The sequence below is a fragment of the Erythrolamprus reginae genome, chromosome 6 (assembly GCF_031021105.1).
Source record: "Erythrolamprus reginae isolate rEryReg1 chromosome 6, rEryReg1.hap1, whole genome shotgun sequence".
Classification (NCBI taxonomy): domain Eukaryota; kingdom Metazoa; phylum Chordata; class Lepidosauria; order Squamata; family Dipsadidae; genus Erythrolamprus; species Erythrolamprus reginae.
Genome location: NC_091955.1, coordinates 78,654,765 through 78,668,406, shown reverse-complemented (window position 1 = coordinate 78,668,406; position 13,642 = coordinate 78,654,765). Strand labels below are relative to the sequence as shown.

Genomic DNA, 13,642 nt, shown 5'->3' with positions numbered 1-13,642 from the left:
TTGTATGCCGCCCCTCTCCGAAGACTCGGGGCAGCTCACAACAAGTGTAAAACAAATCATAAATAATTCAATTAATTAAAATATTTAAAGATTTTTTAAAAAACCATATACTAACAGACACACACACAGGCATACCATGTATAAATTAAATGTGCCCAGGGGGAGATGTTTAGTTCCCCCATGCCTGACGGCAAAGGTGGGTTTTGAGGAGTTTACGGAAGGCAGGAAGAGTAGGGGCAGTTCTGATCTCCGGGGGGAGTTGGTTCCAGAGAGTCGGTGCCGCCACAGAGAAGGCTCTCCCCTGGGGCCCGCCAACCGACATTGTTTAGTTGACGGGACCCGGAGGAGGCCCACTCTGTGGGACCTAATCGGTCGCTGGGATTCGTGTGGCAGAAGGCGGTCTCGGAGATATTCTGGTCCGATGCCATGAAGGACTTTAGAGGTCATAACCAACACTTTGAATTGTGACCGGAAACTGATCGGCAGCCAATGCAGACTGCGGAGTGATGGTGAAACATGGGCATACCTGGGTAAGCCCATGACTGCTCTCGCAGCTGCATTCTGCACGATCTGAAGTTTCCGAACACTTTTCAAAGGTAGCCCCATGTAGAGAGCATTACAGTAGTCGAACCTCGAGGTGATGAGGGCATGAGTGACTGTGAGCAATGAGTCCCGGTCCAGATAGGGCCGCAACTGGTGCACCAGGCAAACCTGGGCAAATGCCCCCCTCGCCACAGCTGAGAGATGGTTTTCTAATGTGAGCTGTGGATCGAGGAGGACGCCCAAGTTGCGGACCCTCTCTGAGGGGGTCAGTAATTCCTCCCCCAGGGTAATGGATGGACAGATGAGATTGTCCTTGGGAGGCAGAACCCACAGCCACTCCGTCTTATCCGGGTTGAGTTTGAGTCTGTTGACACCCATCCAGGCCCCAACAGCCTCCAGGCACCGGCACATCACTTCCACCGCTTCGTTGACTGGGCATGGGGTGGAGATGTAAAGCTGGGTATCATCGGCATATTGATGATACCTCACCCCATGTCCTTGGATGATCTCACCCAGCGGTTTCATGTAGATGTTAAATAGCAAGGGGGAGAGGACTGACCCCTGAGGCACTCCACAAGGGAGAGACCTCGGAGCCGACCTCTGACCCCCCACTAACACCGACTGCGACCGGCCAGAGAGGTAGGAGGAGAACCACTGAAGCACAGTGCTTCCCACCCCCAACCCCTCCAACCGGTGCAGAAGGATACCATGGTCGATGGTATCGAAAGCCGCTGAGAGATCGAGGAGCACCAGGACAGAGGATAAACCCCTGTCCCGGGCCCGCCAGAGATCATCCATCAATGCGACCAAAGCGGTTTCTGTGCTGTAACCGGGCCTGAAACCCGACTGCTGGGGACCTAGATAATCGGCTTCTTCCAAGGACCGCTGGAGCTGGAGTGCCACCACCTTCTCAACAACCTTCCCCATAAAGGGAAGGTTGGAGACTGGACGATAGTTGTTAAGTACGGCTGGGTCCAGGGAAGGCTTCTTGAGGAGGGGGCGCACAAGCGCTTCTTTATAGAGTGTTGGAAAAACTCCCCTCCCCAAGGAAGCGTTGGTGATCTCCTGGGCCCAGCTCCGTGTCACCTCCCTGCTGGCCGAGACCAACCAGGAGGGACACGGATCCAGTAGACAGGTGGCGGAACTCACAGCTCCAATGACCTTGTCCACTTCATCAGGTGTCACCAGATCAAACTCTTCCCAGACAGGTGGACAAGTACGTGCCCCAGTCACCTCGACTGACTCATTGTCAGTCGACTCTGTTTTACAATTGGAGTCGAGGTCAGCCCGGATCTGAGCGACTTTATCAGCGAAAAACGTGTTAAACTCCTTGGCGCTACTCTGCAAGGGCTCCCCAACTCCCTCCTGATTAAGAAGGGAGCGGGTCACCCTAAACAGAGCGGCCGGGCGGGATTCCGCTGATGCAATCAAGGCGGCATGGTACGCGCATCTTGCCGCCTTGAGCGCCACTTTGTAAGTCTTAATAAAAGCTCTTACAAGTGTTTGATCAGATTCAGACTTACTCTTCCTCCATCGCTTCTCTAGACGTCTCTTTTGGCGTTTCAACTCCCGGAGCTCCTTGTTGAACCATGGGGCTCTACGGGGTCTAGCGCCAAGGAGAGGTCGCAAAGGCACAATCCGGTCAAGAGCCTCCGCAGCAGCCGTATTCCAGGCCTCCGCAAGAGACTCCGCCGAACTGTGGATGAGTGCCTCTGGAATAACCCCAAGCGCCGTCTGAAAGCCCTCTGGGTCCATCAGGCGTCTGGGGCGGAACATCTTAATTGGTTCCGCCTCCCTGCGGGGAAGGATTGGAGCCAGGAAGTCAAGCCGTAGTAGAAAATGGTCTGACCATGACAAAGGCAATGCTTCTAAGCCCCTTAGTCTCAGACCATTTCTCAATTGCTCGGAAAGGAATACCATGTCAGGCGCGTGCCCTCCCTCGTGAGTCGGACCCTGTACTACTTGAGTCAGGTCCATGGCTGTCATGGTGGCCATGAACTCCTGTGCCAACCCAGAGGTTTCGCCGAGTGACGGCAGGTTGAAGTCCCCCAGGACAATGAGTCCGGGGAACTCCACCGCCAACCTGGCTACCTCCTCGAGTAGCACAGGCAGGGCTTTTGACACGCAGCTGGGAGGCAGGTACGTGAGAAATAAGCCCACCTGGACCCCTAAGTCCAACTTCAACAAGAGAGACTCGCAACCCGCAATTTCCGGAGCAATGAGTCTACGCAGGCAAAGGCTCTCCCTGGCTATAATAGCCACTCCTCCCCCCCTTCCCTGGGGTCGAGGTTGATGCCATATCTGAAACCCGGCTGGGCAAATTTCAGAGAGAGGAACACCTCCCTCCGGGCCCAGCCAGGTTTCGGTAATACACGCCAGGTCGGCCTCCTCATCCAGGATCAAATCCCGGATGAGGAGAGCTTTATTTACCACCGACCTGGCGTTAAGCAGCAGCAACCTGAGTCCAGGGCCAGAGTTACACTCATCACCAGTACCCAAGATTGGGCTCACAGAGCCAGAACAAGGGACCGTTATTAAGCAACGGTCCCTCGTTCCCCTGGAACGGCTAGCTCTGTGGCCCCCGCCATATCTGCCTCTCCCCAGCAACACAGGGATATTCCGACCCTCTGCCGCCCCAGAGATCGGTGCCCCTTCCTCTCCCGCCTCCCGAGCGTCAGGTGGGCCAAATCTATCATTCACACTACTATCAAACCACTCATCCATACCATAACCCCCCACCCACCCACCAACCAACCCAATTATACCAATCATTCCATTCATACCCACAAGTATACTTATCCCAGTCATCCATTACTTAGCACCCCAATTATATTAAAAAACAATTAAATTTATAACAGTATAAAATAACAATTGATAAAAAATTTAAAACACTAAAACATTAAAATTATACTTATATAAATATAGGATAAAAATTATAAATTAGTAAAAATCCAGCATAGTGATCTCATTTGCTGAGTTGTATTGAAATAATAATAATAATAATAATAATAATAATAATAATAATAATAATAATAATAATAATAATTTATTAGAGTTGTATGCCCCCCCCTCTTCAAAGACTCGGAGCGGCTCACAACAAAATACAAAGCACAAATCTAATATTAAAAACAATTATAAAAACCCATTATAAAACAGTCATACCATCCAATTAAACCATACATAAAATGAAACAGCTAAGGGTCAGTTAATAAATGGAGTAAAGTCCAAAATAAATTAACTATGCTAACCAAAATGTACAATATTAAGCATTGAAAGAGAACCGGGATTGATTCCAATGTAGGGCAAAATAGTGATATGGAGGTAATCCTGAATGTCACAATATGGTACATAAAAACAAATTGTCAGTAACTCAACACAAACTACAAAAGAGACATAGAGTATAACTTATTTTACTTACTCTTAGAAAATCGCCAGCTATTACTGACTGTAAAAGTGCTGCAAAGACATAAGGATATATTATTAGCAATCAAATTTATTACTGACAAAAGAGGAATTTATTTATCTTGATTATGTTAAATGAATATATTCTGGAGGCTGATATCCTGGAGGCGCGATCTTCCAACAGGTGCATTTTGAGGCTTATATTAGTTTATGTTTAAATTATCTGATTGACTTCAACAAAGGTTCTTTGTAAGACAATAATGGTGGTCCTCAACTTATTGAACCCCAAATATCAGTTGGCCAGTTTTGAGTTTTGCCCCATTTTACAACCTTTCTTGTCACAGTTGTAAAATGAATCGCTGCAGCTGACAAGTTATCAACATGGTTGTTAAGTGAATCTGGCTTCCCCATCGACTTTGCTTGTCAGAAGGTCGCAAAAGATGATGACATGACCTTGGGACCTAGCAACTGTCATAAGTATGAACCAGTTTCCAAGCATCTGAATTTTGATCACATGATCATGGGGATGCTGCATAGGTTGTAAGTGTGTAAAATGGTCGTAAGGGACATTTTTCAGAGCCGTTGTAACTTTAAACAGTCACTAAGTGAACTGTTATAAGTTGAGTATTACCTGTATGCTCCTGAACATAAGCTGAGCATAGAAAAAATACTTTATAAGTAAAAATTACCGGTAACATAACTATCCTGAATGCAGAGTATGCAGACCCTATGAAGGAATGCTAACAGAAATTCATTATATTTGAAGTAAAAGCTAGATTTTTAGAAGAAATATATGAAGATAGTAAGACCTTGTCTCTCTCTCTCCCTCTCTCTCTTGTCTCCCTCCCCTCTCTCTCTCCCCCTATATCCCTCCCGCCACCCCTCTCTCTCATCTCTCTCTATCTATCTCTCATCTCTCTCTCTCCCCTCCCTCCTTCTCTCCTGCCCTCCCTCTTTCTCCCGCCCTCTTTGTCATCTCTTTCCCCCTCCCTCCCTCTCTGCATCCCTCTCTCTTTCATCTCTCTATCTCTCATCTCTCTCCCCCTCCCCTCTCCCTTCCTCTCTCCTTCCCTCCCTCCCTCTCTCTCCCACCCACCCTCTCTCATCTCTCTCTCCATCTCCCTCCTTCTCTCCCTCCCTCTTTCTTTCGCCCTCTCTGTCATCTCTTTCCCCCTCCCTTTCTCTTTATCATCTCTCTCTCCCCCTCCCCTTCCCCCTCTCCCTCCCTCCCTCCCTTCCCCCTCATCCTCTGAGTGAGGGACTCAGTGGGAGGGAGGGACAGAGAGAACTAACATTAGGTCAAGTGAGAAATAGGCACAGGGTATTTTCTTTTTTTACCATTTGCCCTAGTATTCAAAATGGCTCATAGGTGCAATAATTTTGTCCATACGTAAATAACTACACCAATAGAGGCATCTGCAGAAAGTTGAAACAGACATTGCAATAACAATAGCAACTGACTCACAGAATTGTTGGAAGAAGTCATCTAGACCATCAACTCTCTCTCTCTCTCTCTCTCTCTCTCTCTCTCTCCCCTCCACCTCCTCCTCGTCATGTGCTCATTTTCTTAGAACCCAAAAAACCCCATGTGATCCTCCTGTCCACCATTAAACCATATTTCCAAACAGCCTCCATGTTATCAGTGTCTTTCTCCCCACTTGGAACTGAACCTAGGCGGACATTTCTTCCAACAGTGTCTAGCTTCTTTCATCGTTTTTCATAAGATGATGTTTCCAGTTCCCCAATCATCATCACTGGCTTTTTATGAACTTATTCCAGTTTCTCAATTAATTCAATAAGCAGATTATAAACCTTGGAGTCTTGGAATTCAAACAAAGTAAATTCACTCAAATTGCACAAAGAAGAATTTGGCTGCACTATTTTGTTACTTCTTCTTAGCAGACAATGCCAAATAGATTAAAATTGTGCCAAAGTCTATCCTTCAACTTATCAGAAGAGATATCTCTTTTCCTAACCTCAATTTCAGAGAGAATTGCCCAATCTTGTCTGGTTTATTTTTTTTAGTGTCTTGTTGCCAAAACAATATTGTGTGCTTTTGTTTCATTTTCCCTATTATTCTGCAGGCTTCCCAACTGCCCTGCTAAAATCCAATTATGAACATCCCTCATGAAGTCTTTCTTTATGATCAAATGAAGGCTGAAACGTTGGAAGAATAGGGCCTTCACTTATACACTATTAAACACTTCATCAAATAATAATAGTACACGAACTCTATAGCCCATCATAAGAATTTCACTAAAGTATTTTTCTTCTTTCAGGAATCATCAAAACATGTTCTTCATCAAATTAAAATGGCAGGAAGGGCAGAAAAATAATCCATTATTATATTACAGAAGATTAATTGGACAAGGAGTAAATTCAGAGATAAGAATTCTGTGTTGAAAATCTACACTCTCTCTATAAATTCTACACATCCTTATGATACCGTATGTTCTTTCAACAAGCTGAGCATAACCGTGTGTTGAAGCTACAGAGACAAATCATATATATCATTGATAGAATTTCCATCTCGACATACTATAAGATCTGAATAACTTCAAGAATCTTACAAGCAGTGACCTCTAGGTTAGTTCATCTTTTTTGGTAAAGTAAAAAGGGAAGCCAGAAGCTATCATGTTCCACAATATATAGAGTCTGTAGGTTTGATGGAGTTCTTCCTAAGAGAATTATGCTGGTCTTTGACCACAATAAAAGTTTGAATCGATTGCCTAAGAGAACAGTTCTAAAGTCAAACAGAAGGCCATGAAAATGATAGGACCATGTCTGAACCCAGGGGTGGTTTCTGAATTTTTCACTACCAGTTCTGTGGGCGTGGCTTATTTTGTGGATGTGCTTTGATGGTCATGTGACTGAATGGGCATGGTTAACCTGATGTCACTCATGCCCACGCCCAGTCACATGACCCCCTCCAAGCCACACCCACAAGAAAATGTAGGAAAATTTCCCTTCTTTTAGCGGCCCTGCCCCATCCGGTGCCCCATCTACCACCCCCAAATTGTACCCCACTGCAAGATGTGAGGAGACTGGCATCTCCGTTGCATCTCTCAGCTGTTGTGTGTAGGGGACAACTTGCAAAGTTAAAAAAAAACTTCTCATGGTATGTTTTTTCTTTACTTTGCAAGGTTTTTTCCCTGCATGCAATGGCCGAGAGACACAATGGAGCTGTTAGTCTCCAGTAAGATGCGCATCTCACAGTGGGGTGCAATTTGGGGGTAGCAGATGGGGCAGGAGCAGTGGTGGGCTGCACCCAGTATGGGGCCACATGGTGCATGCGCAGAAGTAAAAAAAACTGCTGAAAATAGGTGAAATCTTTCACGCGTGAGCATCCTTATGAGAGATTTTGCGAGCCTCAGAGAGCGCACTGGTCGTGCCAAAGAAGAGCCGCTCTTCACTGGGCAGGAGGGTCATGAGATATCCATTTTAGTGGAGACTGGCAGCTCTGGGTCATCTCTCAACTGTTGTGTGCAGGGAAAACTTTGCAAAGTAAAGAAAAACTTCTTGTCATACAACTTCTCGTACTCATGAGAAATTTTTCTTTACTTTGCCAAAGTATTTCCCTGTGTGCAAGGGCTGAGAGATGGGATCAGGGACCGGTTTGGGGGTGTGGCCAGCCAAGGATCACTACTGGGGAACCATGCCAAATTTTCACTAACGGTTCTCCAGAACCTTTCTCTAGAACCCTGTTGGCGACTACTTCAGCTTTAACAACAACAACCCAAGAGCATGCAATAGATACAAACTAAATGTAAATTGCTCCAAACTAGACTGCAGAAAATACGATTTCAGCAATAGAGTGGTCAACACCTGGAATTCAGTACTGGACTCTGTTGTTTCTTCCCCCAATCCCAAAATCTTCAATCTTACATTATCTACAGTAGACTTCTCCCCTTTTCTAAGAGGTCTGTAAGGGGCGTGCATAAGTACACCTTTGTTTCTACCGTTCCTGTCCTAATGTCTTTTTATCTTTTCTATCTCTACTTTATACTTATATTATGTTAAACATACTACAATACTATACTATCGTATGACAAATAAAATAAAATAAATAAATAAACAAACAAAGTGGTCCAAACCAGTAGCAACCCACAGCTGTCTGAACCTCTCTGATAATACCTGCAAGCTAGAACCAGAAGGATGCATTTTTTCCCTTCAAACTTGGAATACTCAAATCACATTAACCAGGAGAACTGGTTACTAATGGTGCTTAGAGAATTTTACATGCACACATATAATTGGAACATGCAATTTGGGAAGAATGAACCAGAGGAAACCTGAAATTGTTGAAGAAGAAATGAACCATACTAAACTGGAGAATTTAAATAAATGAAAACCTTTTAAAGCAATTATTCAGGGCATGACACCATGTAAGGGAACGGAGTGATAAGGATTCTGAAAAATGGTATATCTAAGTAACTGATCAGTAGTGATGGGCGAACCCAACGGTGTTCGGGTTCGGCAAGTTCGGACGAACTTCGTGCAAAATTCGGCTGAACCCGAACCTGAATGGTTTGTGGCGCCAAAGCTCCACCCCCCGGAATCCCATCGTTTTTTATTTTTACGGATTTTTTATTTTTATTTATTTTTATTTTTACGAAAAAGGATGCCGCAGCAGTGCCACAAGCAAAGGGAGGTCCTTTCACATGAAAATAAAAACTTTTATTTTTACATGAAAAGACCTCCCTTTTCTTGCAGCGCCGCTGCGGCGTTCTTTTTCGTAAAAATAAAAAAAAATTACATGAAAAGACCTCCCTTTGAAGGAGCTGGGGAATCCCTCCTACGAAGAGATTTCAGGGGCGGAGCTTTGACATCACGTATACCGGCTGGTAACTAAGGATGCGAAAGTGATCACTTCCTGGATTCCATTCTATTCTCTGCCTCCTAAGTCCCATCCGATTGGGAGGAAAAGGGAGTTTTGCAGTAAGCTTCCCCTGGAGTAGGGAGGGAATGGAGATTGTACAGTATCCTTCCTTGCCACGCCCACAAAGCCACGCCTATAGCTGGTAGTAAAAAAAATTGAATGCCACCACTGCTTCCAGGTGCAGATTATAGAACAGTTCATGGCATAAAATAATTTGGCTAAATTTGTAAAATTAAAAAGAAAAACTCTGGCATAAAGATTTGATTTAAAAGATGCACAGTCGGGATACAAGGTAATTTTTTTTAAAAAAACCAATTCCATATATAAGAAATTATAGACACAGATAAAAGATGTTATAAAAACTGAAGTGAGAGGTGGACTCATTAAGAAGAAAAGGATCTAAGAATATTTCAGAATAAATTATCATGATAGCTAAAGAAAGATGTAAAGAAAAAGCCTTGAGCAAGGAAGATGTATGTCAACTGAACGCAAACCTACAAGAAGGAGAAATATATATATATATATATATATATATATATATATATATATATATATATATATATATATATATATATATATATGATGGTCTTGGTATATTCGGGTTTCTTCCCGTGTAGGATTTGGAAATTTCTGGCTTAGTATTCAGAGATTTCTGATTTCTGGCGTTTCGATGAGGTCCCACTCATCATCTTCAGGCTGGTGTTTCTCTCCTTGATCTCAAGTGAGCACTGCGAGACCTGAGCTGCATTCCTTCTATAAATACTGGTGGCTGGGTGTGGTTTGATGGCTCAGCAATTGCCTGCTGTGTAGAAACTTCCTGGTGAGTCAGAGGGGTAACAATTGGGGTCGTTGATGTAGCTGAGGTATGCTGATTAGTTAATGGTTGTAGATTAGGCGTGATGTCCTGAGTAGTTGGGACTTGCAGGTTACTTGAGTAAATGCACGTGTTGCAGAACATAAGAATGCATTAAAGAAAAAAGAAAAAAACCTCCTCCCTTTTCCAACACTTCAAAACCACAGGACATGAAATTGATTTTGACAGTACCAAATTAATTTCCAAAACAGAACACTACAGCAAAAGAATAATCATGGAAGCCATCGAGATAGAAAAACATCCCCAAAATATGAACAAGCGAGATGATACCTCTCGCTTACCAGACATTTGGAAACCAGCCCTCAAACGTATCCCAGCCACAGAAACCAGACTCAGGACACACATTGTAAAGCAATCAAGTAACCTGCAAGTCCCAACTACTCAGGACATCACGCCTAATCTACAACCATTAACTAATCAGCATACCTCAGCTACATCAACGACCCCAATTGTTACCCCTCTGACTCACCAGGAAGTTTCTACACAGCAGGCAATTGCTGAGCCATCAAACCACACCCAGCCACCAGTATTTATAGAAGGAATGCAGCTCAGGTCTCGCAGTGCTCACTTGAGATCAAGGAGAGAAACACCAGCCTGAAGATGATGAGTGGGACCTCATCGAAACGCCAGAAATCAGAAATCTCTGAATACTAAGCCAGAAATTTCCAAATCCTACACGGGAAGAAACCCGAATATACCAAGACCATCATACCTGTACCCGTGAAAATCTACGAAAACATATATATATATATATATATATATATATATATATATATATATATATATATATATATACCGTATATATATATGTATATGTATATGTATATGTATATGTATATGTATATGTATATGTATATATGTGTGTGTGTGTGTGTGTGTAGCTATATTTCAGCCAAGAATATGAATTAGTAGAGAACAATAATGCAACATGTGAAATAAATATCCCAGGAAAATGTACAGCTATGATAGGAACGTGCGGGAGTAATCATGGAAAAAATCAAATAGAAATCAAAGTTTTAAAAGAAAATACATGTCAATACTAAGGAAAAAAGAGGGGAGGGTTTGAATAATAGCAGAGGTGTCTGCAATGGGATCAAAGTCAGTGGAGTCAATGTATCATGAAGATGTATCATGGCTTTATTATCCTGTGTAATGCCATTTTGACTAGTCTCTCTGTCTCTGTCTCTCCCTCTCTCTGTCTCTCTCTCTCTCTCACACACACATACAAACTCACACACCAGTATTTTTTTACTACCAGTTCTGTGGGCATGGCTTGGTGAATGTGGCTTGGTGGACATGGCAAGTGAAGGATACTGCAAAATCTCTATTTCTTCCCCATTCCAGGAGAAGTTTACTGCAAAATCCCTATTTCCTCCCGATCAGCTGGGGCTCGGAAGGCAGATAATAAATAGGGTGGGGCCAGTCAGAGATGGTATTTTCTGGTTCTCCAAACTACTTAAAATTTCTGCTACCGGTTCTCCAGAACTGGTCAGAACCTGATGAAATCCACCTCTAACCCACATATATGACAATCATTCTGAAAACTCTTGACCTCTCAGGCCTTTCTCTTAGACAGAGCTCACTTTGCAAAACCATAAAATGTGTCCTTACATTGCATTATTTCAAATAGACTGTGCCAACCACCTGATTCATTTTGAAATGTTAGCAATAAGAGGAGCTTAAATGAAATAATAAAGCCAACAAGAATGAGTTGGCTAGTGTTCAATTTTGGACCAAATCAGTTCCAAGTGTTCTCTGATTCCCCCTCCTGACTGGGAATTAAAAGTCCATCCATCTTAAAGTTGCCAAGGTTGGGGAATATTGATCCTTGGGGCTCTCTGAGCTTAGTTGTTTCGTTACCCAACTAGGTAACGAAATCAATGCTACAACCCTGTTCCAACCAAAATCAGAGATTACGAAGGACACAATTCAACCTTGACAACAAATGTTCTCCTCTATTGGTAAACATTCAAGTAGAAGGCTGACAATTGTTTGAGAGAATCAAGGTCAAATTAGGTGAAATCAAATCTTTCAAAGAAAGATTTAACCTGGAAACAAGGAAGAACTTGTTGGGAGAGTTTTGCACACATGTGGAAGGTAACCCCACCAGCTAGCCACAGTTCACCACTATGCCCAATTGAAGTCTTTAATGAAAAACACTGCAGCAGGCTTTCTTGTAAAAATATATTTTACTTTTCTTCTTAGCAAAATATTTTCCTAAATAAACTATCACAATACTATCATACACTACTATTACATCCACCACTGCAACCACCCACAAACCACAAACCACTAAGCACTAAACCACCAACCACTATAACAAACTACCCAGCACAAACCACTCTATAACAAACCACACCCATGCAAGGGTGTTACTCCTATTATATAGGTTACAACCAATCAGGTTGCAGCACATTTAGCAAACTCATGATTATATGCTGATTATGGCTTACATTAGCTTTTCCCATGGTTACAGACCATTTACTTGCATTGTAATATTACCTCCAGAAATAAACTTATTTCTGGCAGAACTTTCTCCAATGACCAATCATGGCATGGCATCCCCATTCAATAGATGGAATTCCTATTTAGTGGAAAAAAATAGTAAGCTGGTAACAAAAGGTTGGGGGTTTTTTAAGTAGAAATTGCAAATCTTCCACCGTCATATCTTACAATAACTCATTCTCCATACCCAGAAAAATGTTAGCAGATTCATAGATGTAGGTATCTCATCTCATCTCATCAACAGTTAGACTTGCATAATTGGAGGGATATAAAATAAGCTCTCCTTTGTTCCTAAATAGAAAAAAAATGACTCAACTGGAGACTGAAGAATGAATGAGCAATAACAAAAATTGGCAGAGAATTTTTACAGTGTTGGGCTAGATATCACCTTCATGGAAATAATTCCACAAGGACCTAATTATGACTCCAGAAATAGCACTACAAATGCTTTAAAATCTCTGCAAAATCAACTAATAGGGAACAGAGGAAAAAATCCCAAAGACTACAAATGTGCTTATTTAAGAGCGGTTTAAAAAGTCTGGATATAGACCAAGATGAGGGTTTTCTTGTATCAGACTTCTGATTAAGAGTTCGTTGACATTGCTCTATCTGATCTTTTGTTGGTGCAGTCTGTAAAACATCTAACTGAGAAGAAAAAGATATTTGATAAGGTAGATTTGTACCGAAATATGCAGGGATTTTGAAAAGCACACAGCAGCCATTTTAACTGAGAGACAGATACTACTACCTGAGATGTTTAGGTTTTTAACAGCTAAAACACTGCAACTGCACACTATAGTAAATAGGAAATGTTTCCTTGTACATTAGATTCTGTATATAATGACCTTGGAAGGATTAAAAAGCTGAGCCAACTTTGAGCCAGCAGAAATCGTACTGCCAAAACTGCTGGTAGTGGGCAGTTAGCAGAATTAGCCTGCACTACTGCATTTTAATCACCGTGCAACCACGGATGAAGTAGAAACAAAAATTCCTGGAAATAGGAAGTCTCCTATGATCCAATTTGCAGGAATTGAACTGAACTTTCACAGGGGCTTACTCCCAGTCTGTCATGGGACTTCATCACACAATCTATCTGTCAGGGTTCTTACCAATACCCTAATTAAATCATGAGCCTCATGCCACACTTCAAAAGAAATCCAGTTATTTATTAGGAGCTTCATGTCTCCATGGGGAATCCAGAGCATGATTCCATGGTCTTTCGAGACTGAAGGATGCCAATGCATGTCTCCATGGACCAAATGAAGCCAACTCTGACCCCACTCATCATTACATCCTGGCTATGACCCTATCCCCACCCTCCCCAAGGTGTATCAACAGTCACATTCTCCAATGAAGCAATTTTGTGGGTAGTAGAGGTTAGTCCCCACCGGCCACTGTGGGTTTCTGTTGAGATAGCCTCAGCTTATCAATTGGAATGT

At 42.8% G+C, this 13,642-nt stretch overlaps 1 protein-coding gene across 1 annotated transcript in view; it reads right to left on the bottom strand.

The window, feature by feature from the left end:
- Positions 1–13,642, bottom strand: part of DGKI (diacylglycerol kinase iota) — a 167,065-nt gene that overhangs the window by 14,590 nt on the left and 138,833 nt on the right. The window contains exon 28 of the mRNA XM_070754972.1: positions 3,962–3,999. Within this exon, the coding sequence (XP_070611073.1) occupies positions 3,962–3,999 (38 nt within the window). The remainder of the gene's footprint in view (positions 1–3,961; positions 4,000–13,642) is intronic.